Genomic DNA, 25,042 nt, shown 5'->3' on the forward strand with positions numbered 1-25,042 from the left:
CACGGCGCGGACCCTAAAGATACAGCGCGCCGCTTGTTACTCGCGCGTCAGCGGCTACGTGAGCGCGCATCTTGCTCATGTAAAAAGGCGCTCCTGGCAGCGCGTGGCACGCTTCAGGATTTAAAAGGGGAAATTAACTCAAGGATGACTATTCCCGCCCCGGGGCAAAAAAAAATCCTGACACTCAAGGATGACTATTCCCGCTCCGGGGCAAAAAAATAATTCTTAATGTTATTAACACACGTTAACACATATTACGCACGTATAGATAGCTGTTTTCAACTCGCACAAATACACATGGTTGAGAATTTGTACGGATGCTCCATCGGCACGAAAAGCCCATACGTATGCTATTATCTGTAATCAAAAAAGAGAAAAGCACGCGCAACACTGAATCAATTTCTTCAAGCGAACCGCCTTTGCACGAAAAACATGTTCAGGTACTATTCGGTTGGGCATATTATGCGACTTCCGAGAAACGCGATGAGAGCGCAGCTCTGATCCTGTACTCATGGTGGCTTTGGAGCTCCAGGTCGCTGTTACAAATGCTTACTTACACGACAGGTTCCAACCCCAGTGCCTATGCTGCAAATCTATACTACGCTCATGTTTACTGACGGAAAAAATAGTTCAAGTGGAGTCGGACGTTGATCGCGGTATTACGGTAGATTGCGTACCTAGTTGTCGATGGCGCGGTATAGGACACTTAAGTTTTCCTATGAACCGAAACACGCGCAGTTTTGGTGGAAGCGGCAGGGAATTTCGAGAACGGCCAACGTTGAGGTACACACTTGATTACCGTCTCACGACTCCAGGTCCTGAATATCCCAGGGAAACAGAGAGCTTACAACAAAACGTCATGCACCAGACAAGGAAGCGTGGTAGACTGCCGTATGCAAAGTACTTCAACCTCTGGGTGCAGTGTTTTGACTATGGAAGGCTTCAACACTACTATGCTTGCAAGAGAATCCAACAGACTCAGTGGTTACCGCCGAGTTTGGGTTTCGTCCCGTTGTCTTTGACGGCGATATACTCGAATTTCAAATCTATATTTCATGAGTCCGGACTGCCACTCCGAACCTTTTATCCTTCAACTGTACCTCATGTCAAATACTGGTCACAGAGGCATAGATTGTTTTGCCTGTTTGATTGTGGTATCTCGGTGGATGAAGAATCTTGGTATTCAATTACTCCAGAAAAAATTGCTCATCACCAGGCTGGAAGATGCTTTCACCGATTATGTAGCACAGAGGGACATTACTCGCCTGGTCCACAAAGTACCCCCAGAGCTCAGCGTCATCGAAAACAGTTTACTGTCTGGGACATGTTTTGCGGTGTTGGCGGAAACGCTATTGCGTTTTCCAGAAGAACAGGATTCCATGTAACTGCTTTTGACACAAACAGTTATCGCCTCGAGTTGGCGCTGAGGAATTCTATTGTTTACGGCGTTGAACGTTATGTTGACTTCGTCTGCAAAGATTCTGTAGCGGTTATAGGATCATATCCTGTAGTTCACGAGCGACTTGGCCAAGGCACTTTCTTTCCAGACCTCGTTTTTCTCTCGCCACCTTGGGGAGGCCCAACCTACATACAGGAAGATGCTCTTGATATTCGAAACACCTTTGTGTCTGAGTGGTGCATATTAGATTTAATACTTGGCGCATTGCGTATCACGCCCAATGTAGCAGCTTTTCTTCCAAAAAATACCAACTTGGAACCACTCGTCTCTGCTATGTCGCATTCTGGACTGAAGGGTCCTCATTTTGAGGTTGAAAAAAATTACCTGAACGGCAAATTTAAGGCGGTCACTGTCTACTTTGGTGACCTGGCATGCGATCTGTTGTAAAAAGCCCGAAAACTTGCCGATAGTAATCGTAGTCAAAATCAATCAGTCAAAATCAATCGTATATTTTGTTATGTGGATACTCTGGTTAAAGCACTGTCCGGGTTTCATCTATCTGTTCTGAGAAAAAGGATGGAAGTGTTCCAGCATTTTATGATGCTTTAAACGCCACGAGTTGCTCATTCATATTATAATGATCTGAAACATGAAAGCCCTCCACGGGTGGCCCAAATCCCAGCATGTGATACCAGTGCCGAGCTGGACGGTCGTCAAAAATACATCTGTGATTCCGGATCACCGAGAAGTACCAGAGCTCAAAGTCGTCTGCCCGGGCCGCAGAGCTCAGGACCTTTGGAAATGTGTCACCGTGCAGCATGCTTGTCTGCCATCGTCTCACATACGTCTTTGCACTATTTGGCACCCAGACAGACGGTTTTCCAAGATTCGCATGAAGAAAAAATGGAACGCCGTCTGGAGAGTGCTGCAACATAGTATTTCCTAAAACAGAACTTCTATCGTGATCTCTGACGCCAACGTGATCCGGCCCATGCTGCACCAGTCCGTAAGGCATGCCAAGATGCAGAAATGCCATCGCGATAATTTCCTTATCCCCGAGCCCCTGATGTAAGGTCGTAAATGTGATTTTTGTTTACTGTTGAGAACAATACCAGTTCATGGCAACAAAAATGGCCAGGGATGGAAATTGCATTAACGGCTCGGCGCCAGTTTATCACCCTTAGTTTAAGGCCCATCCAGTTCGAGCATTTTTTTGAAATGCCGGAAAGCTGAAGTTGTACTGTGAGTCGCCCAGAACCGACTCACATATAATTTATTGTCAAAGGAAAGAAGAAGTACGAGTGTGCATTCATGAACAGTGCTAATGCCAAAGCCTCCCATGTATTTGATTTTTTAGTTATCAATTGCCCACTTTCATGTGTATGCAACACAGCTGTAACGTTGCCGAGAATTGACTGACAGTCTGGCGCACTTGAACGCCCCCAAAAATCCAACCACAACAGTGAACCAGTAGATAAATAAGGTGTCGATGAAAACAACTCCTCTGGATCTCTCAAAATAATATTATCGGAATCCAACAGGAGGACCTCGTCAAATGACGAGAACAAGAGAGCAATTATCTTGAACATGAACCGATTCGTGACCTCTGCAAAGCCATCATCAGCTCTATTTAGATGAGAAAAAGACAAAACAGTAACGTTTAGGCGGTTCAGCTCGGATATGCGTCCGCAGTCTGGCAACTCTCCATCAGGGAACCATATTTGTATCGGAATTTTTGAGCCGGTCCGTCGTATAGCATGAATAGCAACCCAGAATGACGTTGAAAACTTCGGAGAGCTCCCGCCAACGATGACAATTCCCCGGCCATGAAATATTCTCTTCTTCGGGAAAGCTGGTGCCTCGCGCTTGAACTTTTCGATTCGCCGCTTGACCTTTGCAACATCAGTTTTGGACATCTGCCTGTCATACATAGCAAAATCCTGGTAAAGATCACGTCGACTTCCTCGTGGGAGCTTGACGCCAAGGTGAGGCCCCATAGCCCAGTGGAAGGCGCGCGCTAGTTCAATGATATCATCTGACGGCATCTGCATGTTTTCATGAGAAAATCGTTCACTGCACTCAGGGCGCGTTTTCTGAACGCACGGCGCCGTTTTTTCGCCGACTATCACGTGCTCTGCGCACGCAGTTTCGCATGTCACGGGCTTGCTCCCACAACCTTTTAAACTGGCGATACTGCTTCTTGTTTCATCATCGGCACAAAGGCAATATCCGGGCCCCATGTCTGTTAGTTTTTTCGGACTCCTTGGTCTGAAAGAGAGGTGCGATTTGATTTTTGGTAGTGCGAAAGGATGACAAAACGATCCGGCGACGAACCCGCCGCGCGGATTAAAGTTGCTCGCTCTGAAATGCCTGCTTGGTACCACCAGTTTCAACACGACTAAGCTCACGAGGATGCAGGCGGGGACAAGGCAGGCTTTTCTCGCGGACTCTTCCCGAGTTACACGGGGCAGACGCGGAGGTTTCATGTTTTGCCCTCGACTGATAATGATATTCGCGAGAGTCTCACTAAATAATATGCATGGTCTAAAATAAACCCAAACAATATCCCATACTTGTAATACATAAATAAAGCTCGGATTTTACACATTGCTCCATCGATCGGCTCGAAAAGCCCATATATATAAGTGTTAGATACCTTCATTCGTAATTAATTAATAAGCTAGGCTATGATAATATGCTTCCTTGTTACCTTCATTCGAAGGTACGTACCTTATACCGAAGGTATTAAATATTACCTTCGTACCTTCGTACCTTCGTTCGTACGAAAGAATGAAGGTACCTTCGTTCATATCTTCGAAGCAAGGTAATATCATGCACATTTATCATCATAATATATGATATTATTATTGTTAAAATATATATATATACGAGAGGTAAAATGGCTTAGGGTGAACCTCGCCACGCTTTCAACCACCTAATCTGCGTCCACACCAGCAACGCAGGAGGCAACCAGACCAGGACACGAGACAAGGTAAAATTCGCCGTTCAAGCGGTCTGCAAGCTGGGCGGCCTGATTACGTTCACCGAGCCCATCGGCGAGATACCAGGCACCACGAACCGGGACGGCAACACCAACAGCCTGCGACCAGACATCCGAGTCGACGGCCTGCGAGACACCGGCATCACAATCCTCGCAGACGTCTCCATCACCCACATCATGGACTCGGCAGCCAACCACACGAGCCAACCACGACCCCGCCAAGGCAACTCGGCCCCCAAGAGCGATCCCATCATGAAACGCGAGACTGAGAAGAACAACAAGTACAAGGTTGCGGCTGCAGCGGTGCATAAGGAATTCATCCCGCTCGTGATGGACACGTACGGACGGATGGGCAAACCGTTCCTCAACCTCCTCAAAGACGTCGCCACACACACCGCCCACCGAGCCTCGGGCAACGTCAACGAGCGAACGCAAGCCATCTACGACTCCATCGACCCGCCGAACGAGCTCCGAAACCGAATCCACCTCCGAAACCTCGCCCTCGTACACGTCGCGCTTATCATCTCGCTCATGCAAAGGGTCGCCGGATCGACAATCACCAACGACCGCCAGCACGGCGCCCGTGGCGGAATGTACGGAGCACACGAACACTACGTGCAGCCGTACCCGGTCATTAATTTCTAATTTTGGGGTTTGTGGTCGGGATTCGTGGTAAACACCTAGTTTCTCAATAATCGGAGCAAAATATTACCTTCAGGTATGGAATACCTTCGTATTAGAATATTATTTAATATTAGTCATGCATGTGTTTTACCTTCGTAATTATTAATAATAACTCACCAGTGCCCGGACAGTCACGTTATGTATTCGGCGCGCGGTGTGGTGGCGCGCGTCGCCCGTCCCCGGGTGGTCGGCAAAATACCTTCGTGACCCTTACCTATAGATAGAGTACCCATATAGATAGCTTACTTATTATTGATTTACATGCCTGCGCAAGCTTTCTTCGGACAGTATTTCTCGTGTTCTGAATTACCTTACTTCATAACGCTTCTTTTATTTAACCCTTAACCGCGGTCTAACTCAAATTCATACTGCTGTAATAAGTTTTGCATCATAGTGTATTAAAATTCATCCTGCGCATTGCATATCGCCGCAGATGTCGACGAGTTCACCGGCCGGGTTACCAGAGTAGCGACCACACGACTAGATTAAGCAGCGTTCGATCAATGACGGTCACTCACAGGGACAACTTTATGGTACCGGCACAGTGTTTAGCCGAAAAAACTTACAATCGTTCGCTTGTAGCACGAGTTGCAGCTCTTGCTCTGGAGACCACATGATGTAGACCTTAGGGGTGTTGATCAAAGACAAGCCTGATACGCGTTGTTGCGAGCGGGACCATGTTCCTTTAACACATTCATCTTGCGTGTTTCAGCTCAGAGATACGAAGACAACGAGCGAGAATGTCGGAACCATTGGTGGTAGCGTCCTCTCTTTGCTGATCTTTGTTGCGAGCGGAGTATGCACCGTGCCCCAGCCTCCAGGTTGGGTCGTGCTGAAACTTGCTCGAACGACCTCTCGAAATCAGGGAGTCTGGATTTGCCGTAATGAAATAGTCGTGGGAATGTGTATGAGACATACGTGAAGCACGCGCCACAACAGGCACGCCGCAGACGTCCCTGTCAACGTACCGGTCGAGGATTGAGTGATGAACCTCATGTGCTTCACTGATAAGAGTTGGCCTCAGTCCAGAATTTATCTGTTGTGTAACTCCTGCTAGCATCGACATGCTCCGTTTCATATCTCGGTGAAGTTCAAGTACGTCAGCTTTACGTGCGAGTCGCTCGGCCCTGAGGTTGATAAGGTTGACATATCCTCGAGGTAAGGAAGGTAAGTGAAGTGAAGGGCTAGACTTAAATTGATAAATAGAAAAAATGCGGTCGAGTCGTATTGTCGTCTAACGAAGAGTCCTACCAGTGGCATGTCCCGTTAGTTTACCGAATCTCCGGGCGAGCGCCGGAATATCCCCGGGACCAAAAGCGACTGCGAATACTCCCGCCGTGGCCAAAAGCTCGCCGAGACTGATCCCAAACGGCATCCCCAGGAAGCCGACTCTGACCCTCCAGGAAGTGGGAGACTTCGAACCCGTGGGTGTGGTCCGTGGGTGTGGCGTAGGTGTCCCGTATTCAAGTGGGTAATACGTCAGATGTCGCGGCTGCACATCGATATCTCAGTAAAGCTCACGTGTTCGCTTCAAGGAGGGCGGCTGTTCAGGATGGCTTCCAAACGGTGCATCTAAGCGCCACGTGATAAGGAAAATTTTTCCCTCTTTATTTGGCACCTTCGAAACTTATTACCTTCGTTCGTATTTATGTGTTGCGAATGAAGGTACGTACCTTCGTATCTATTATCCTTACTTCGCAAAAAGATGGAAAGCGGCAACTTTGGAGGGTCATAACTCCCCAAGGGCATCGAGGGTCAATTCGCGAGCCCGGATTTGAGCTTTTCACGAAATTTGTGACATGGGATTTTGAGGAGAGGTCGAGCAGTTCCAAAAAAGTTGCGATCCTCCTGGAAAACACACTCCAATATGCCGTTTTCCAGCCAGAACAACCCCTCGAAGGCGAACGCCTTTGGCGTCGAGGCTAGGAAGGAGACCAAGCGGGAAGCCGCCAAGAGGTCCTTTAGAAAGCGCAAGGCGGAAGGGTGGGCCTTGGGAGTCACGAAAGGGCCCCCTGAGCGCGTCGTCTTGGTCGTCTTCCCCCAACGGGGAAAAAATGTTGGAAACTCTGTCACCTCCAATTTTTTTCGGAGCCTGTCCCAAAGGCGCTGTACGCAACGTAGCTCCGCTGAACGTCGGCATCATGCCGCAATCCAAGTAACAAAGTTGCGCTCCGTGTCTCCAAGAACGATTTCGTCACGGGCAGTGCGGCACGATTCGGGCGTTCTGAGCCACCATGCGCGCATGGAGGACCGACAAAGGCTGGTGCTACTTCGGAACAATTCATTTCGGGACAATTTTCACTTGTTGGAATCCAAAGAATTTTTCGATTTTCGGCACGTACCTTCAATCGCAACACCTTATTTATATTACTTATTACCTTTGTTCGGTAATACGAGGGGAAGTTACATACATGATGAGGTTTCGTAATAATACAAATTCTCCAAAGGTCGAATCGTCTGTGTGCTCGTGTGGTGTGAAAATTCGTCCTCTGGGTGGTCGGCATAGCCCCGAGGTATGTATGTGTGTGCATTTATAAATATGTAAATGTAAATATCAAACCTTATTTAAATACCCGTTTATATGAGTAAACATGGTGTGACAACTATATGGGACGCTGACTCAAGATTCTCGAGCTAAAAATTCAAAAATGTTGACAACTATAAGTAGCGCTAGACCATCGTTCTTGATTTAATGGTGTCAAAAATGTCGACAATGTATGGGACGGATAAACCATCGTTCTTGATAAACGATACCAGGTGAGTGTTACAATGTACCTTCGTATGAGACAAATATATAGACCTTCGACCTTGAAAAACGATACCAGGTGATTGTTACATTTTGGAAGTAAGGTCGTGAAATATCGGCTATGCCGAATAAGGTAACTTTTCCATTCGCGCGAAAAGAAAAAAAAAGAAAAAGAATTCGTCAGATATCCCGCTTTGAAAGGAATGTCTCACCCAGGCGTGATTTTTATGTTCCTCCTATCTTATGATCTTTTATTGAGAAGCTAGGTGTTTACCACGAATCCCGACCACTAACCCCTGAGTTAGAAATTAGTGACCGGGTACGATCAAATTTCATGATAATAAAGTCGAATATTAATTGATACGAAACATATTATTACCTTCGTTCGTTTCGTTCGTTTGTGATTTTATATTGAGAAACTAACACTTAGGTGTTTACCACGAATCCCGACCACTAGCTCCTACGAAGGTAAATTAGAAGTTAGTGACCGGGTACGGCTGCACGTAGTGTTCGTGTGCTCCGTACATTCCGCCACGGGCGCCGTGCTGGCGGTCGTTGGTGATTGTCGATCCGGCGACCCTTTGCATGAGCGAGATGATAAGCGCGACGTGTACGAGGGCGAGGTTTCGGAGGTGGATTCGGTTTCGGAGCTCGTTCGGCGGGTCGATGGAGTCGTAGATGGCTTGCGTCCGCTCGTTGACGTTGCCCGAGGCTCGGCGGGCGGTGTGTGCGGCGACGTCTTTCGCTTTCTATTCGTTAACTAAACTGTATTCTATGCATGTATCACACACCCAGCTTCGTTCGTTCGTCGAAGGTATGTATCGATCTTGCTTGATTGGTATCAGGCTTCGAAGATAGATACGATCGATGGTAAGTTTTCCGTGCTTCGAAGCTAATAAGGTATGGATACGTATGAGAAAATAAACCTCCAACCTTCATATGTGACTATCATACATTTACATTATTACTGACTCGCGTTATGCAGACATATGAAATAATCCCGTCAGAAATCCATGTCATGTATATGTATTCCCTGCCGACCTTCGTTCGTTCGTTCGTACCTTCGTATATTCTTATTTATTTCCTTCGATATTTAAAACCTTCGTATACACCTTCGTTCGTTCATACCTCTGTATCTTGTTACGTACGAAGGTACCTTCGAGGGTAATAGATGGCTAGAGCTGATAGCTAGGTTGACGCTGCGTCCTAACTTTAAATCACGCCCTGTTTTAAAAAATAGTCTAATAAATAACTTCATATCATCATGTATCATATCATAGTGTATGTGATATATGCTAGCCAGCTATATGATATAATAGCTAATAAAGGGCGTAAGAATATGAACCTGACGAGATGGTACAGTGACTTAGTCACAATTATCTGACAGGAATGTTAGTCAGGCTGACTAAATACATAAGATTATTGTTAGTCTATCTTCATCACGTATATAGACATAATATATAAATATTATCTATTACCTTCGAAGGTATATCTAGAGTTGTTACCTTACTTCGTTCGTATTACCTTCGAAGGTACCTTCGTATATTATGAAGGTATATTAAAATTAATCATCTGTATGTATATAAATACTTGTATAATAATCATATATATGTCCATCGATGACAAATCCGTTGATGCCCGGGCACGCATTTCGAACGTTGACTTTTGACTGTACGGAGAATAACCGACGACGACACAATCGTTCATACGTGTTTGATGACGTCTAAGCCCACGATGAAATCGAAGGGAAACGGACCGCAGGTACCCAGACAGACAAAATGGCTACGGTGTTTACAATGCGACCGGAAGTTTGCGGAGCCGGACTTCAAGGCACACCAGCGTGAACGCAAATCTCCCTGCGAGCTGGTGCGCAAGCCTGAAACCAGTTGCGGACCTCGGCTGTAGAACCGCCCGCGCAGTTTCCGGCGCCGCGCGCGTCTATCTGATCCGACCACGCCGCTCCGCCACACGCGACTGTGTCTTTTCTTGCATCTTCGTCATTATTCCTTTCCCTCTTATTTTTCAACACCCACGGCATCCGCCGTTAGTGTCTCACCATACACGGTTATCCCCTTGAACACAGGTCAAATGTGGTCTTTGCAACCAGCTTTTATTGCGCGGTCAAAAGGAATTGCACGAAAAGGACTGCAAAGCGCACCTCGGTAAACGTCAATCGGTCGATGGTGAACGTGAAACGGTCGCGCGAGCTCGAGAGGGCTTGGTTCCAGAAAGACCTGGTTGCTCTGCTGAGTGTGAACAGATGTCGGGGAGGAGAGATGTGGCACCATCGACCAAAGAAAACGCCTACCCCGCTGCTGGTTCAGATGACTCAGCTGCTCTACAGAAGACCAGGAACCGCGCTAAATATTTGAGAGACGTCGTCGCTCGGCTGGAAACGGCAGAAAGCCTTTGGCAAAAGTCAGCAGAACGGCCTCAAAGACGTGAACTTGTTGGGCGAGTTGCTGAAATTAAGAGTGTTGGGGTAGGGTATGCAAGATCGGGACTAACAAAGAAACCCGTCGTAAGTATGGAAATAAATAGCAGCAGCGTCGAGAGAAAGCTGTATGTTGGCGACAGAGCAGAGGTTACCGGTCGGAAAGGGACAGTGATGTTTGTTGGTCCTGCAGGTTTCGCAGGAGGGCGCGTAGTTGCTGGGTTGCGACTTGATGAAAAGCGTGCTACATCGGCATGTGACGGCATGTATGATGGCGAGCGCTTATTCCGTTGCAAAGCCGGTTTTGGAATCATTGTTCCAATAGAAGATGTGAACAAGTTGAATGAGGCCGAGTATGGTACTGATTCGGATTTGTCGCCAGTGCCACCGCTATTGTTTGGCCGGAGAGAAGCATGTGATCCGATATTTGCTATGAAATCCTTGGTTGGTCACGAGTGTGCGAAATCTAAAATGCAAGCCGTGGTCAATGCATTGCAGGTAAACCGACGTAGGGTTGCTGCAGGGGCGAGGGCAGAGCCGGCGCCCCACATTGTTCTTGCTGGCCCTTCAGGGAGCGGCAAGTCGCTGTTGGCCCAACTTCTAGCTCGCATCATATCTGACCATGATGTATCAAGGCATGGCCCTTTGATTAAGGCATCGAAGAATGATCTCATATCAATCGGGCGATCGCCGGGAAGAACTGCTGAACTCGTCATCCAGCAATGCGAGAAAGCAGAGGGTGGGGTACTCCTTATCGACGACTTTCACCGCTTGCTTCCATCAGGAATCGACGCCGCAAGGGACTTGCCCGGGATGGAGGCGATTGAATCCCTGGCCGTAGAGATTGAGCGGCGATCACGATGGCCAGATAAATACGTCGTGCTCGTCGTTGCAGGCGACGCGGACGGCATCGCATCGACGCGGAGAATTTGCCCTCAATTAGATGCCATGCTTCCGCCGCCAGTTATGCTGCCGAATTTTTCTCCATCAGAGATAGTCACCCTTATAGATACCATGGCCACTGAAAGAGGATTCTCACTTGCCATTGGGCTCAAGAACGACCCATCTTTGGAGCACATCGCCGCTGAAGCAGGGCGTCGTGCGGAATACACGCGCAAAAATGCACACCTGGCACGTGCACTGCTTGAGCAGGCAATTGACCATCAAACTGAGCGCGTGTTCACCCTTGGAACGGTGGGGAAGGATTCGCTTACCATTCTTGAAAAGTGTGATTTCGTTAGGGATACGGGCGGAGATGAAAGCAGCACGACTTATTCCGCGTCGGCCCTTCGGATGCAACATGACACTGCGACAGCTGTTTCAGAGCTGGAAAACATTGTTGGCTTGCAAAGTGTTAAAGAGTTCATCATATCCCTCAGGGCGCACCTTTTGGTTGAGAAAGAGCGCGTTGCAGCTGGTCTCCCTTCTGCAGGAGGTGGCGCTCTGCACATGATTTTTGTCGGAAATCCTGGTACGGGGAAGACTACTGTGGCTCGTATTGTAGCGAACCTTATGCGAGCATTGGGAGTCTTGAGGCGTGGGCATCTTGTGGAAGCTGATCGCTCCTCCCTCGTTGCTGGATATTCAGGTCAGACAGCCCTGAAGACAAAAGCTGTAGTCCAAGACGCTCTTGGAGGTGTTCTGTTCCTTGACGAGGCCTATGCACTTGTTTCTGGTGACAATGATTCTTTTGGAAAGGAGGCTTTAGATACACTAATGAAAGAGATGGAGGATCATAGAGAAGACTTGGTAGTTATTGCTGCTGGATACGCTGCTGAGATGAGGGGTTTGTTAGCAGCCAATCCAGGACTTGAGTCGCGGTTCCCAACCACACTTCACTTTGCGGATTATAGCGCGGTGGAGTTGATGAAGATCGCGGACAGCGTCTTGGAACCGCAGAAAATGAAGTTAGGAAGCGGGGCGAGGGAGCTGTTGCTAAGGTTCTTTGAGGCAGAAGTTGCCAGTCGTGGACCCCACTATCGGGGCAGCAACGGCCGAGGTGTGAGGAATTTGCTTGAGACGATAAAGAGGGCGCAGGCGTTGAGGTTGGCGCAAATCGAAATACCTAAGAGTGTACATGACCTCGTCACCCTCACGCGGGAAGACTGTGAAGTCGCTTGCGCCCTCGTGAAGCAATAAAAGATGGCTTCGGACGCAGAGAAGGCTTACTAAGACTTTTTTGTACGAAGGTAAGACTGAACAATTCTTTCCCGCTGATATTTAAAGTGAATAATACTTTTAGGGCTGGCATCATGCTAGTGACAAGCTCGCAAGCGCGAGGGCTAGAGCTTCGATGCCGTTCTTGATGTCCTCTGCAGATGCGAACTCGTCCGGTCGATGAGAGTACCCTTCGTGGCAAGGTATGAATAGCATCCCAGTTGGTGCAACCTCGGCCATGAACAGCGAGTCATGGTATGCTCGTGAAACCATTCGCTTATGGCCGAGGTTCAACCTCTTGGCAGCTGCCTCAACTGCGCTCACCACCTTTGGTGCGCACGTTTCGGGTGGGTCTGAGTTCACAATATCATGAGACCAACGAACATTCCGACTTTCCGCGATCTGCTCTCCATACGAAATAATTTTTGACACAACTTCATCCCTGCGCGCGCCAACAACGTCTCTGACGTCAATTTCCATTTCTGCCGTTCGGGGAACAGAATTGATTGCACCTGGTCCGACACGCAATACACCGACGGTGGCCACGGTGTCGTTTGACCCGGTGTCCAGAGCAAGCTTTTCAACGGCAATTGTGAGCGTGGCCGCAGCCAGCAGAGCATCGTTTCTGCGTGACATGACTTGCCCACCTGCGTGACCTCCATCGCCAGTGAAGGCGCAGCGAATTGCTGCCGGTGCCGCAATGGCGGTTACAATTCCGATCGACAGTTCCTCGTCCTCAAGGTCTGGGCCTTGCTCAATGTGCAGCTCAAGAAAGGAGTCGTAATATGTGCCATATTCACCAAGTGAGCACTGCTTCACCATATCCTCTGTGTCAGCGGTTGTATTCGCGTATCCAGCCTTCAGAGCGGCTTGACGAAACGTGCCACCATCAGGGACAAGTATATCCGCGAGCGAGTCGAGATGTTTTGGATCAAGCTTACCAGCCATGGCTCTAGAGCCCACACAGCTGATACCAAACCGTGTTGGTTCTTCTGAGGTGAACATCAAGACCTCGATCGACCGCTTGGGCTTGAATCCTGCGCGCCTCAGAGCTCTAATCGCTTCAATCGGGCCAAGAACGCCCAGCGTACCATCGTATGCACCGCTATTAGGGATAGCATCTATATGGCTACCACTTCCGACGGCGGGCAGGTCCGGTTGGCTTCCGACCCAACGGCCGAAAATGTTCCCCATAGCGTCCTCGCGAACCACCAAACCGGCTCGCTCCATCAATGAGCGAACATAGGCACGTCCAGCCATGTCGCTGTCCGTAAAAATGAGACGCGTGACTCCTGCACTGAGCTCAGAGTCGGAGAGTTTTGCGAGATCGACGAGTTGTGCCGGAACTGTCGCTGGGTCGACCACAGGAGTGGGGATCTTGAGCTGGGAAGGGGTGACTGGTGGGCAACCAACGTCGGCTGGGCACTCCCCGGGAACGGGTTCAGACGACCCAAAGCGAGTCATCACCAAAAATATGACATATACGAATGAAACCGCGGAGTTCATCTCTTCCTATCTCGTCGCGCAGTGGGGTGGGGCAGATGGTAGGTTTCTGTGGAAACCAGCAACCCGGCGACCTTTGGGTGTGTGAGAAGTTGCTGCACACGTGGCAGGGCGCGTGATTCGGGACGAGTACGTAAGTACGAAGTCACGTTAGCACCAAATTCCCACCTAGTCTTTTTCCAACCTGTTAGTTTTATTCGTCTTCTGATTGGCCCGTCATCGTCAATTCGTCTTCTGATTGGTCGTCATTTCGATCATTTTCATAAATCGTAGACTAAGTCACCGTACGATCACCGTTTGTCACTTTATTTCTGACTACAACGCTGTGCGACGCCTTCCCTTTTTTTGGACTACGACTGTTCCGCGTCACGTCCTTATCGTTGCGCTTGGCGTGCACGCACACGTCGTCCTCACACGCACGCCACTTCTGAAGGAAGCACGACGCAAACGCGTCTTCTTAGGAGGCGGTGGTCGACGTCGAAGTTGACCGATCATCGATGAAAATTCAGCTTCAAATCTAAACTATGTGCACTTCTTCATCGAAGCTGCATCGATCAAATCGTCTAAAAACTCGTCCCGAACCAGCCGACCGCGTCGTCATTTCTGAGTCATAAATCGTGGGTCATTCGTCCACAGGGAGGCACTTACGCAATTTTAAGCAAAAAATTAAAAAAGCCATGTGATCATACATGACAGGCTATAAAAGTTCGGCGATTTTTTTGCGAGTGCAACTCGCGCAAGTAGAAGAGGAAAACGAGGGTCTATCGAGGGTTTATATGAACTTTTCGAAAATCGTATGAGCAAACAGTTACACGAGGTGCGTTCTCTAGAAGTGGCGTATTTTTTGAGGTATCAACTGAAAACACGGCGAGTGACGCGCTGGCGTCCTCGTGGTGTTGGTAGTGGCCCTGCAAACTCTCAGCCCGAGCGCCAAACGATGTCTTGCCTTCCTTCGCGGTCTCTCAGGATGTGACCTCCACGAGCCAAATGTTTCAATGGGATGTTTCAATGGGACGAAAACGTTGTATTACTAAGATAGTGAACACTCGTCGCACTGATACTCTATATGAAAACTGCGGCGCCTGCTTCGAACGTGTGAACGCGGAGTATGCGCGTATTGGATGCGCAGTAGCTATTTTCTACTGTATATCGCGCGCAAGAGCAAGGCGAATGTGACCAAGAGCGTTTCACGGCGTTTCCGAGGCGAACGCGATGAGCCAGACTAGTCCTGATATCCAGAAGCCAAAAATGAATGCGAGATGCGCTTTCGCGCAGTACACTGACGTGTCGATAGGCAAAGATGCCTCCGCGACACTTTCCTTGATATTCCGCGCCTTCTCGAAAGGTGCCTGAGCGCGCCGGCGGCAAGTATGACCTCTATGTGAAAAAAAAGTCAAGCTGCTGAAAAAACTAACTATATTTCCATTTATAATATCCCGTACCTCATAAGTGTTACAACGAATGGAACGAAGCTTAGTGCTACCTTCATTCGAAACTTACGAACGAAGGTAAATAGACTAATAATTAATAAGTGTATGATATTATTATTCATACCTTCGTTATTATTATTAATAGAACATACTCCCTGTCGTTGACTCGTTGTTTTCGTTGACTCGTTGACTGTTGACAAAAACAGGGTCGCGCGTGTTTTTACACTATGGCGCCCCGTCAGGACGGCGAGCGCGCTGAGCGGCTCACTAATACGCTGTTCGGCGCCAAAGATGGAGGATGACATCGTCAGCAGCGCGCATTGGTGTTGACGAGTTTGCGTCGCACGATGCGACGTTGCGCCTGAGCTACGATTTCAGCGGCGAGTTGACGGTCTATTAACTCGTAAAACCGTGATATTGTCGTAGCTGAGGCGCAACATCGTATCTGACGACGCAAACTCGTCAACACCAAGACGCGCTCCTGATGATGGCGTCCTCCATCTTTGGCGCCGAGTAGCGTGATTGCCAGTTGTCTAGCGCGCTCGCCGTCCAGACTGGGCGCCATACGGAAAAAAAACACGCGCGACCCTGTTTGTTTGGCTCGAAGCGCGTGTCTGTATTTGCAACCGACCGGTGATCGTCTGGTAACCACACTGCCGACCGAAAGTCAACGATATAGGGAATATGGTCTATCTTCGTATTACGGAACGTATTCTATGAATGAATGAAGGTAAATATCTATATTACAGTATTTACGAACGAAGGTATCTTCGTTCGTTCGTTCCGCACTGGTACGGGTTGTGGTACGGCGATTAAATATTGGGAATTATTAAAATATTCGACTAAATAATTGCTAATTCACGAGACCGAGAACGCTGTGCGGGAGTAACACGAAATAATAAGAAAATATCACACCACGTTCAGACACATAAACCAACACCGGCACAAAGACGCGCTCTGCGCTAGTCCTTCGGCTTCTGCTTCTCCATTTTGGCGAACGCACACTCTTTTCTGTGCTTGTGTGTGAACTATGAGCCAGAGGTCGACCTTAGACCAGACCTGAATCTGATGAAAACGAAAATTTCAACCTAAACCCTACATTGCTATAGAATATAGTCTAAATTATCTATACCGAAAATATGAAGAAGATTAATATAAGTTTCATCCATATCCATCCATAGACGAGAAAAAAAAGAAATACCTTCGTAATACCTATATATTGGTGGGTATGGATAGTACCTTCGTCATATAATATTAAAGAAGGTCATGATCACATGGCATGGATACACCATCGCGCAATATTTCGATCTAGCCCCACACCCTATCCGAAGCAGTCTTGAGAAGAATTTATCGCCCGTTGACGACATAATGTTCAGGAACCAGTATGATCAGGCAAGATGGCCGATAACTTTCTCTCAAAAGTTCGTCACGAACTCCGTTACGCTTCCAGGACATTCTTACTTGGAGTCCGCAAGGGCGTCTTCACCAAATCGAATGTAGGTGGTCGACTAAATTTCGGACTGGACGCTCTCCTAGAATTTTGATCTTCTGATTCGGCAGATGCAATGGAAGCTGTGAAGCAGGGGGGGGCGACTGTCGGCTGCAAGGTTTTTTTACTCTATACCTCCAAACTTCCAACCAGTCACAACTCGCCAACCGCAGAGTAAAGAATACGTCGTCTTGGCCACGCTAAAGCGAGCCGCTTCGGAGCTGTCCTCGTCTCAGCAGAAGATTTTTAGAGCAGACGACGGCATAGGGGTTGCAATTTCTGGACTGACTGCGGATGGAACAGCTGCAATTAGGGCGTTGAGACAAGACTGCACTTCCCATAGCTTCACATTTCAGTCCCAGGTCGAGGTTTGTAGACTTGCTGGGAGAATCGCTGATAAGTGGCAGGTGGTGAAAATGTCATGATGCGTTCAGCCTACAGACTATGACATTCAGCTGTAATCTTGCAGGTCTGTTCGCAAAGATCTGGGTCCAGACCTTCTGGGGTTGGATTGCTGATAGCAGGAAGGGATATGCGAGGTTGTCACCTGTATCAAGTTTGCCCCTCGGGAAACTTGTACGATCATGTCGCCGCAGCTATAGGTATGTTTCTATGATCATATATTCGTCTGTCCTGCTATCCAACTGTTTTCTCACAGATATGAGTTTTCCATTCATTTTTCAGGGGCAAGATCACAAGCATCAAAAACATATTTGGAGAAATTCCAAGTTCAAATGGACAACTTTTCCTTGCAAGATTTGATTTTACTCGCTCTGCGGGCGCTTAAGGAGGCGACTTCAGAACCCTTGACAAAGGAAACCTGTACCGTTGCGGTTGTCGGAGTTGAGATACCCTTCCGAGTTCTTAATGAAGATGAGTTGAGTTCACCTTTAGCTAAGCTGACAACAGACACCCAATAATCACATGTCTAGTTCATGACACAACGTCTCATATATAGCATATGGTAGAAAGATGTCATGTTCATAAGATCACGTGGCGGCCCGAGGGCAAACATAAATCTATTATTTCTAGTTCTTCACAGAGATTTTCACTGAAAATCGCGCGCTCTCGTCCTGGTGGTGCTTTCAATGCTTCAACATTTTTTTTGGTCGAAACCCATCCATCACTATCGAATGATGGATCCGCCTCGTTTTCTGTTGTGGATCAAGAAATAGTCGCCTGTTTAGCTGGATTTTATCGCGTCGATGTCATGAAGGAGGCCAACGAGGCAAAGATGAATCTTGATATCACACGTTGAAACATCGTTTGCATGTATAAAACACAACCAGATGTCCGCAAAAGATCACGACATGCTACATCGAAGATTAACTTCAAAAACGGGGCAGCAGTTTAGTTGTGCAGATCAGCAGAAACGCACATTCGATATTCAGCGCTTCTCCTTCTTTTCTTTCCGTTGTTTTTTGACAGTTTTTTCCACTGGGTCTGCTTTTTCCCGCCTTTTCTTCTTCTCACTCTTCTGCTTTGCATCCGCATCAGGGTTGTATGTCTTTGGAGACGATAGTATTGCGGCGGTGTGCTTCTCGGCGCAAATGTTTCCAGACTTTTTCGTTGTTTCTTTGAGAGAAGCGACCCCGCTTGCATCACCGAGTGTCTTCCCTTCGAGTTGTCTTAACCTTGCCTCAACTTTCTCGCGGCTGTCAATACCGATTGATGCCTCACTCGATTCACCAAGTGCGTCCACGCGTATAGAAAGGGCACATTTAGCGGCGAGCACGCGTGAAATTTTGCCCTTGAACTTTGGCGCTGCTTGACCAATCAGTGATGCGTGATATATCAAACCATATTTCGGTGTCTCGTGCTTAGTTTTCAGTGCACGGAACAGTGCTTTCTCCGCGCCTAAAATCTGTACAGTGCTCGCGGGATGCTTCGCAAGGTTGATCAGGGATCCGGCGTGAGAGATGAGCCGAGCGCCAACTAGCTCACCAACGAGCACAGTAAGATTAGGGGCGATTGCATGCATGCGGCTTTTCAGATAATCAAAAAGTTGGATGCGATATTCAGATAAAGAGATGACCTGTTCAGCAAGTTGTTGGATGTTGTAAAGATCGTCGTGGGAGATTTCCGTGCCCATTGAGATTATAGCAGCATCTTTGAGTTCTTGTTCGACATCCTCGTCAAGCCCTGTAGATGATAAGTCATGCTGAGCAGCCGTTGCACGATCCCCCATTTGTACCACGACCTTGGCATACAACATGTTGTCTTGGATTATCTTGGTGAGCTCAGGAAAATGCCACCCGTACCACTCCCTAACACGCATTGCGTACGTGTTCAATTCTTTGTCAAGCTCGTCAAGCAGACCAATCGCTTGAACAACCATCGTATCTACCTTGTCCGGGGAAAATTTCAGCTTGTAGCGGGACAGAGAGTGAGAGAGGCCCAGTGCCATCGGAGCAACGTCAGCATCAGTCAAGCCACCAATAAGTTCATTTACTTGGCGACGTACGCCGCGCATCAGCTCCATGATGCCAGAGTTAGATATGCACGAAATGCCTAACTTATCCTTGATGAGACCGCCAAGCTTGGCATCTGCCAGGGCGAGCGTCTCACCGATGGCATGCTTTTTGAGAAACTTTTTCAGGTCCTTGCCAATCTTTGAGTCGACCATGGCTGCCGTGGCTGCGAGAGCGTCAGACGTATTGTCGAATTTCGAGAATGCCGCGAGGGAAACGATATTTTGCGCCTTCTCAGATGAGCTGAAAGCTTTCTCCAGGTCCTATTAGACAGGGGGAGCACTATCTTTAGTGAAAAAGCCCGCCGCCGCTATTAAAAAATTCCAGTGGCCAGGTCTTCGAGGCGCGGCCGCTGTGTATCAAACACTGCCGACTGCTTTCAAAAACCCACTGGACGCTCAACGTTGAGTGCAGTACGAGTGATGCAAATGCTGCGGATGAGGGATCATGCGAGCGAGCAGCGAGCACGCAATTCTAGTTCGACGACTGAGAAAAGAGGAAACAAGCTCGACCGGGGCGTCCTTGCAACGACCCCGAAAAGTTGTCTGTGTCGTACCTCCACATTTTCGAGGATCCCTTCGTCTTTAACTTTAAAGAGCGCATAGCCAGCAGGGGTCTCAAACAGGAGGAGCATCGTCTGCGATGGCTGCCTGGTTCGCAGGGCTTGTTGACCGTTGATTGTTGCAGACCAAACCTCAGTTCCGTTTCCTCATAAACCCGCGCGCCGCTCCGGCGACATTTTTATTTGTCTTCGTTTTTTAGGTTTTATAAATCTCCAGCCAGCAGGTCTTCCATCACTGTATATTCGGGAAAACGGTGGTTTATTATTATTCCATAGCTAGAGCTAGTAGCTAGCTAGCTAGCTAGCTAGCTATCCATAGCTACCTTCGTACTACCTTCGTAGCTAGCTAGTAGCTAGAGCTACTAGCTATAGCTAGTAGCTATCCATAGCTATCCCGTACTAGCTAGTGCCTATCACTGAGAACGGATATCCGTTTAAACGGATTTTCAAAACGGATCGTGTATGGTCACTAGTTGAATCATTTTGCGAAAAATTACATGAAGTTTACATGATCTTTTTTCATATAGTGGTACCTTCGAAGGTACATTATTCGTTTGTGTTTTGATGGAAGGAAATATCTGAAATATCTTGATGCATATAAAACCCTTAGAGCTGAAACGGTGCGTTCAAGCATCTTGTGCGCTTTGGCCGTAAATGACGTCAAGACTATCACGTTTGCACATTGATTGCACGGAGGCTCGGAATGGACGCTGCATGCGTAAAAAGTATGTGGAAAAGGCGGTCTCTTCGTCTTTCGTCTCGAGAAAATGTTTGAGCAGTCACTGTGTCACCTCGTACAGAACACAGTCCCTGGGACTCACAACAGTCGGACGACGCTTTCTGCCCACGCATGCGCTTGAGCATAATACACATCTATACGAAATTTTTGTTCAGGACTTTGCCATCATGAAAGAACAGACCATACGCCTAGATCCAGGACTAAACATTATCACGGGACAATCTGGAAGTGGAAAATCTATTTTCCTTGAAGTGATCGCACAACTCTGTGGAGCGGGGGCAGGTGAAGAGTTTATTCGATCCGGCGCGGAGAGCGCACTCATCCGAGGTAAATTTAATATTGGATCGGATGTGATGTCTGATGTCTGCAATATCTTGAGTCATCACAACGTTCCAGCTGACAGATATAATTTTGCAGCCACCGCAAAACGTCAACTTTCTAAAACGGAAACAGGGGCAAAAAGTGAGCCGGTGATTCTATCTTGCCAACTGCAAATTGAGCGGCGCCTTACTTTTGTAGACGTTGACGACGGTAACAAATCGCACGCTCAGGCTCAGGTATCATCACGAATGATGACAACTGCACCATCACGCCGAGTACGAAGTGCTTGTCGCATAAACGACACCCAAGTACCCCTAAAAGCTCTGAGAGAGTTGGGCAGAGTTCTTGTCGACTTCAACGGGCAAGGAACTGCCTCTCATTTGGCAGAAGAACAATTTCAGCTGAAAATTTTAGATGCAGTTGGAGGTACTTTTGATTTACGCCGCCGTTTTGTTGAGTTATCTTCCCATCTCCGCGCCAAGCAGTACGAATCCTCCAAGCTAGTTGGTATGACTGCCAAAGAGCGAAAAGAGTTGGAGAGCCTCATTCACGATGTCAACCTAGTCAGGCCAGCAGTTGACGAGGACGTAACGCTTCGAACTATGTTGAGACATTTGGATGGGATAGACGCGACGCTTGAGGAAACTGCAAGATTATCAACCATGTTTGATGGTGGTGGCAATGGAACGGAAGCAGGTATTAAAAGCTCTCTGAGGTATGTCACTTCGCAGCTAACAGCCTTGCTGGCAAATGCTCGCCACGTCACAAAAAATGGTGCAGACCCAGATATAAAAGCCAGTAATCATCAAGCAGCTCAGGAGAATGCTGATCTACAGGCTCAGCTCATAGTGGCAGACACTCGCACAGATGAAGCATTTCTGGGTTTGGAGGATGCACTGTCCAAGTGTCGGGAGGCTGAGCTCCTGATTTTGGATGCACAAAGTCGGTTGCTTGACTATGCCAATTTGATACGAGTAGATCAGGTGAAACGGGAAGCATGCATAACACGTCTGCGTGAGCTGGAAAGGCTCTGCAATAGAATTGGTGTTCAGAGTTCCGCAGAGGCGCAAGAGTCAGCCAAGGTAGAGTGCTTGAAAAACTTTTTTCTGGGAGAACACGAATGATATGATACTAACACACTTCAAAACATCGTTTCGTTTTGCAGGTCGCCATTGAGGTCATCGGGAATGCAGATTACAAAAAGGCGAAGCGTTCAGAACTACAAAAAAAGATAAGAGACATAGAAGCACAAGTTTTTGCAACAGGACTTGAACTTTCCAAGGCTCGCAAAAGTGCTGCAGCTGCTGTGTGTGAGAGCGTGTCGTCAACCATCACTTCCTTAGGTATGGAAGGCAGTAGATTCGATATATCTATTTGGTGGGAGAGACCCGACGTGCAATCGCATGACACGATCGCTCAAACATATCCCGCACCAGGACCGGATGCTCATGTCGGAGATATGTCCGTATGCAAGTTACAAAAAGGAGGACTGGATCGCGTTGAATTTTTTCTGTCTACTGGGCCGAACGAGGCGTTGAGACCTGTCGGAACGGTTGCATCTGGTGGTGAAATGTGCCGGCTGCTTCTAGCGATAAAACTGTCCCCACTTGCAAGGAAAGAGGTAAAGCAGCGCGGCAACCGAAAATCAGATTTGTAAGTGACAGCTTGAACCACAGCTTCCAAATTTGTCGCGACGATGATATTTGCTGACCACGATTGTTCTTTTTCGGGATTTTGCAGGAACGCCCCTGACGATGTAGAGATGCACGAATCTTTGCGACTCGGGACGGTTTCCATATTCGACGAGCTTGATAGTGGAGTTGGAGGACGTATTGGGACTCAAATAGGGGAAGCATTAAGCCAACTGACAAAAGGTGGCACCCAAGTGATTTGTGTCACGCATCTTCCACAGGTCGCGGCCCACGGCAACTTGCACTTGCGAGTCAGCAAACATATAACAACTTGTGGGACAAAAGACCAAAAGCAGGCTTCATATTTGCAGCGCGTGGAGATAAAAGTGGATACGCTGCAGGATGAAGAAGCACAAATCCTCGAAATTTCAAACATGCTAGGACTAGGAGATGGGCACGATGGCAAACAGATGGCAACATATCTGCTGGAAGCCGCGCGTTCCGATGAGAAAAGCAAGTTAACATAATGCCTGCCCCTTCTATGCTGAAATGAAGTGGGAGGTACCTTCGTGATTAACAAACACACGTGAGTTGATAGTGCCCGTCAGTATTTACTGCGTACATCAAGCAACAAATTGCACCTTATGCTGCGAAGCAAAGCAGTCAAAAGTTGCCACCAGTGAAATCACTCACCATCCGTGCCGTCCTCTATGTGATGCAGATTTGTATCAGTTGTTCGCCGATTTTCTCCATCTGTTTTCGTTGTATCGCGCGGAACAGCTGTATCCAACAGTTTCTGCATGGAAAGGGCAACTAATCCTGTTCCATTCGCTGCATAGATAAATGTTGCGAGATAAGCCAGGCCTTCCACAATTGTGCGCACTGTATTTGAGATCTGTCGAATCTGATAAGACACGGGGACTGGTCGACTGTCGAAGGATGCCTGGATGTTCTGTGCAAATTCGTACAGAACTATGGAGATTCCTATTGCAGTGATCCCTCCAACAAATGACTGCTGTGCATTGAGTTTTTTCACGCGCTTGAGTTCCTCGAGATCACGTCTTTCACGCTCTTCTTTCTGCAAAAACACGTATTGACAAGTTGTCAGCGCAAGTAGAAAGACAGTGGAAGTTGCAACACAACTCATTTTTTTAACTCACGGAAAGAGAGTTAGCTACACGGAATTTCTTCGCCGCGTTCCCACGTTTTCTTACTACACGAAGGAAATACCACGCGGAAAAAATGGTGAAAGTGAGGCCGAAGGCGTTCTGCAAAGGTGTCGCCTCCTGATTTAGCACCCCAGAAGCTTCGTATGCAAAAGCCGAGGCGACGCAACTGGTGGTGTTGCACATGCCCGAGAAAACATGCAGCAGGCATGCTTGAAAGTGCGTGCGCTTGGGACGCGATACTTCTCCGGAACAGAGCAGGACATCTTCGCGAGGGTCACAGTCTGGCGGCCGTATTACATGAAGAGCAATACAGGTTTTCAAATACCGGGTCATGGGAAACGTTCTCCGCTTCTTCCCCACGGACAAGCGATGCAATTTTTGGGTGAAGACGCAGGTGCGGGTTTTTTTAAGAACCGTTTTTCGCGCGGAGGACCCACGCATATGTGTGACCGAAGTCGTGAAGTGCACTGTGGCCATGGGATATATGTGCTCGGATGCTCGGAAGATAGATGCTCGAATACAGCAAATATTCACTCGTGTTCTGGCGGGATCATGTCATGTAACACTTACTGCGGGAGCACGGGTTTTTTCCGGGTTGAAGGTATGGGTACCGGTTGATTCGCAAGCAATATTAGGGGTAGTCTACTTGACGGATTTTATTGAGAAACTAGAGTGAAACTAGTATGATACTTATTGTATTCTACTTATTGTATTCTACTTATTGTAGTCTTATTGTATGATATCTTATTGTTATTTATCACTCTTTGCAAAACTGATGTCCGTATATGTACCAAGCCCGAAATTTTCTGCAATTTTGCAAAACTGATGACCATATGTACCAAGCCGGAAATTTTCTGCAATTTTTTTGCGGAAAAAATCCGCCGAAATTTAATTTCCGGGCGATGGTCGTATTCAATCTGTTTGCTCGATGAAAAAGTCCGTTTAATTTCCGGGTCTATTTGGACACCCGTATTAATTTGAGGGTTTAAAATGATGATCGACGAAATAGACCAGGAAATTAGACCCTCGACTTACTTCATATACTTATTACAACTCTTATTACCCCCGAAGGTACTTATTACGAAGGTACTTACTTTATATATCTTTTACCTTCGTATTCTGGATTTCAGGCAGCTGTGGACACCCCGGAGATAATAATAATAATAATTCTCCAAAGGCCGAACCGTTCGTGAGTGCGAGTGACGGTGAGGTGTGAATCGTTCGTCCTGTGGGTGGTCGGCTAGCCGATGAGGGATGCGCGTATACGTATATTATACACACATACATGATATTACTGTCGTATACG

At 47.7% G+C, this 25,042-nt stretch overlaps 11 protein-coding genes across 11 annotated transcripts; 6 read left to right on the forward strand and 5 right to left on the reverse strand.

Moving 5' to 3' along the window:
• Positions 1–511: 511 nt before the first annotated feature.
• TGS_B649 (trimethylguanosine synthase) lies at positions 512–1,846 on the forward strand (the record flags this gene model as incomplete). The annotated part of the gene is made up of 1 exon (XM_002507297.1): positions 512–1,846. The coding sequence occupies one exon, from the start codon at positions 512–514 to the stop codon at positions 1,844–1,846; it is 1,335 nt and encodes a 444-aa protein (XP_002507343.1).
• A 164-nt stretch (positions 1,847–2,010) lies between these two features.
• On the reverse strand, positions 2,011–3,885 carry MICPUN_51871 (glycosyltransferase family 71 protein; the record flags this gene model as incomplete). Its single annotated transcript, XM_002507685.1, has 1 exon — positions 2,011–3,885. The coding sequence occupies one exon, from the start codon at positions 3,883–3,885 to the stop codon at positions 2,662–2,664; it is 1,224 nt and encodes a 407-aa protein (XP_002507731.1). The 3' UTR covers positions 2,011–2,661.
• A 304-nt stretch (positions 3,886–4,189) lies between these two features.
• MICPUN_55514 (predicted protein) lies at positions 4,190–5,045 on the forward strand (the record flags this gene model as incomplete). Its single annotated transcript, XM_002507298.1, has 2 exons — positions 4,190–4,223; positions 4,363–5,045. 2 exons carry the CDS (start codon positions 4,190–4,192, stop codon positions 5,043–5,045), a joined length of 717 nt encoding a protein of 238 aa, XP_002507344.1.
• Positions 5,046–5,710: 665 nt separating this feature from the next.
• Positions 5,711–6,653, reverse strand: MICPUN_55515 (predicted protein). The gene is made up of 2 exons (XM_002507686.1): positions 6,336–6,653; positions 5,711–6,236 (listed from the first exon to the last, which is right to left on the reverse strand). The coding sequence occupies exons 1-2, from the start codon at positions 6,457–6,459 to the stop codon at positions 5,779–5,781; spliced, it is 582 nt and encodes a 193-aa protein (XP_002507732.1). The 5' UTR covers positions 6,460–6,653; the 3' UTR covers positions 5,711–5,778.
• A 298-nt stretch (positions 6,654–6,951) lies between these two features.
• On the forward strand, positions 6,952–7,515 carry MICPUN_51876 (predicted protein; the record flags this gene model as incomplete). The annotated part of the gene is made up of 1 exon (XM_002507299.1): positions 6,952–7,515. The coding sequence occupies one exon, from the start codon at positions 6,952–6,954 to the stop codon at positions 7,510–7,512; it is 561 nt and encodes a 186-aa protein (XP_002507345.1). The 3' UTR covers positions 7,513–7,515.
• A 2,575-nt stretch (positions 7,516–10,090) lies between these two features.
• MICPUN_51877 (AAA ATPase) lies at positions 10,091–12,403 on the forward strand (the record flags this gene model as incomplete). The annotated part of the gene is made up of 1 exon (XM_002507300.1): positions 10,091–12,403. One exon carries the CDS (start codon positions 10,091–10,093, stop codon positions 12,401–12,403), a length of 2,313 nt encoding a protein of 770 aa, XP_002507346.1.
• Positions 12,058–13,885, reverse strand: MICPUN_93279 (predicted protein; the record flags this gene model as incomplete). Its single annotated transcript, XM_002507687.1, has 1 exon — positions 12,058–13,885. One exon carries the CDS (start codon positions 13,883–13,885, stop codon positions 12,515–12,517), a length of 1,371 nt encoding a protein of 456 aa, XP_002507733.1. The 3' UTR covers positions 12,058–12,514.
• Positions 13,886–16,751: 2,866 nt separating this feature from the next.
• Positions 16,752–18,223, forward strand: PAF2 (proteasome subunit alpha type-1-b; the record flags this gene model as incomplete). The annotated part of the gene is made up of 5 exons (XM_002507301.1): positions 16,752–16,854; positions 16,915–16,961; positions 17,017–17,253; positions 17,313–17,445; positions 17,528–18,223. The coding sequence occupies 5 exons, from the start codon at positions 16,752–16,754 to the stop codon at positions 17,761–17,763; spliced, it is 756 nt and encodes a 251-aa protein (XP_002507347.1). The 3' UTR covers positions 17,764–18,223.
• Positions 17,826–19,948, reverse strand: NOP5 (nucleolar RNA binding protein; the record flags this gene model as incomplete). Its single annotated transcript, XM_002507688.1, has 2 exons — positions 17,826–19,568; positions 19,871–19,948. 2 exons carry the CDS (start codon positions 19,946–19,948, stop codon positions 18,231–18,233), a joined length of 1,416 nt encoding a protein of 471 aa, XP_002507734.1. The 3' UTR covers positions 17,826–18,230.
• Positions 19,949–20,530: 582 nt separating this feature from the next.
• Positions 20,531–22,022, forward strand: MICPUN_51882 (predicted protein; the record flags this gene model as incomplete). Its single annotated transcript, XM_002507302.1, has 1 exon — positions 20,531–22,022. A coding segment is annotated over one exon (1,492 nt), but the record flags the coding sequence as incomplete, so codon positions are not given.
• Positions 22,023–22,971: 949 nt separating this feature from the next.
• Positions 22,972–24,292, reverse strand: MICPUN_51884 (predicted protein). Its single transcript, XM_002507689.1, has 2 exons — positions 23,728–24,292; positions 22,972–23,645 (listed from the first exon to the last, which is right to left on the reverse strand). The coding sequence occupies exons 1-2, from the start codon at positions 24,211–24,213 to the stop codon at positions 23,253–23,255; spliced, it is 879 nt and encodes a 292-aa protein (XP_002507735.1). The 5' UTR covers positions 24,214–24,292; the 3' UTR covers positions 22,972–23,252.
• Between the last annotated feature and the right edge of the window lie 750 nt (positions 24,293–25,042).

The sequence above is a fragment of the Micromonas commoda genome, chromosome 1, assembly GCF_000090985.2.
Source record: "Micromonas commoda chromosome 1, complete sequence".
Classification (NCBI taxonomy): domain Eukaryota; kingdom Viridiplantae; phylum Chlorophyta; class Mamiellophyceae; order Mamiellales; family Mamiellaceae; genus Micromonas; species Micromonas commoda.

Coding starts and splice junctions, on each gene's coding strand:
- MICPUN_55515 (XM_002507686.1), bottom strand. CDS start 6,459: ATGCCGTTTGGGATCAGTCTCGGCGAGCTTTTGGCCACGGCGGGAGTA. Junction 6,237..6,335: donor ACTAACGGGACATGCCACTG/GTAGGACTCTTC, acceptor CCTTACCTCGAG/GATATGTCAACCTTATCAAC.
- MICPUN_51884 (XM_002507689.1), bottom strand. CDS start 24,213: ATGGCCACAGTGCACTTCACGACTTCGGTCACACATATGCGTGGGTCC. Junction 23,646..23,727: donor GTGTAGCTAACTCTCTTTCC/GTGAGTTAAAAA, acceptor GTGTTTTTGCAG/AAAGAAGAGCGTGAAAGACG.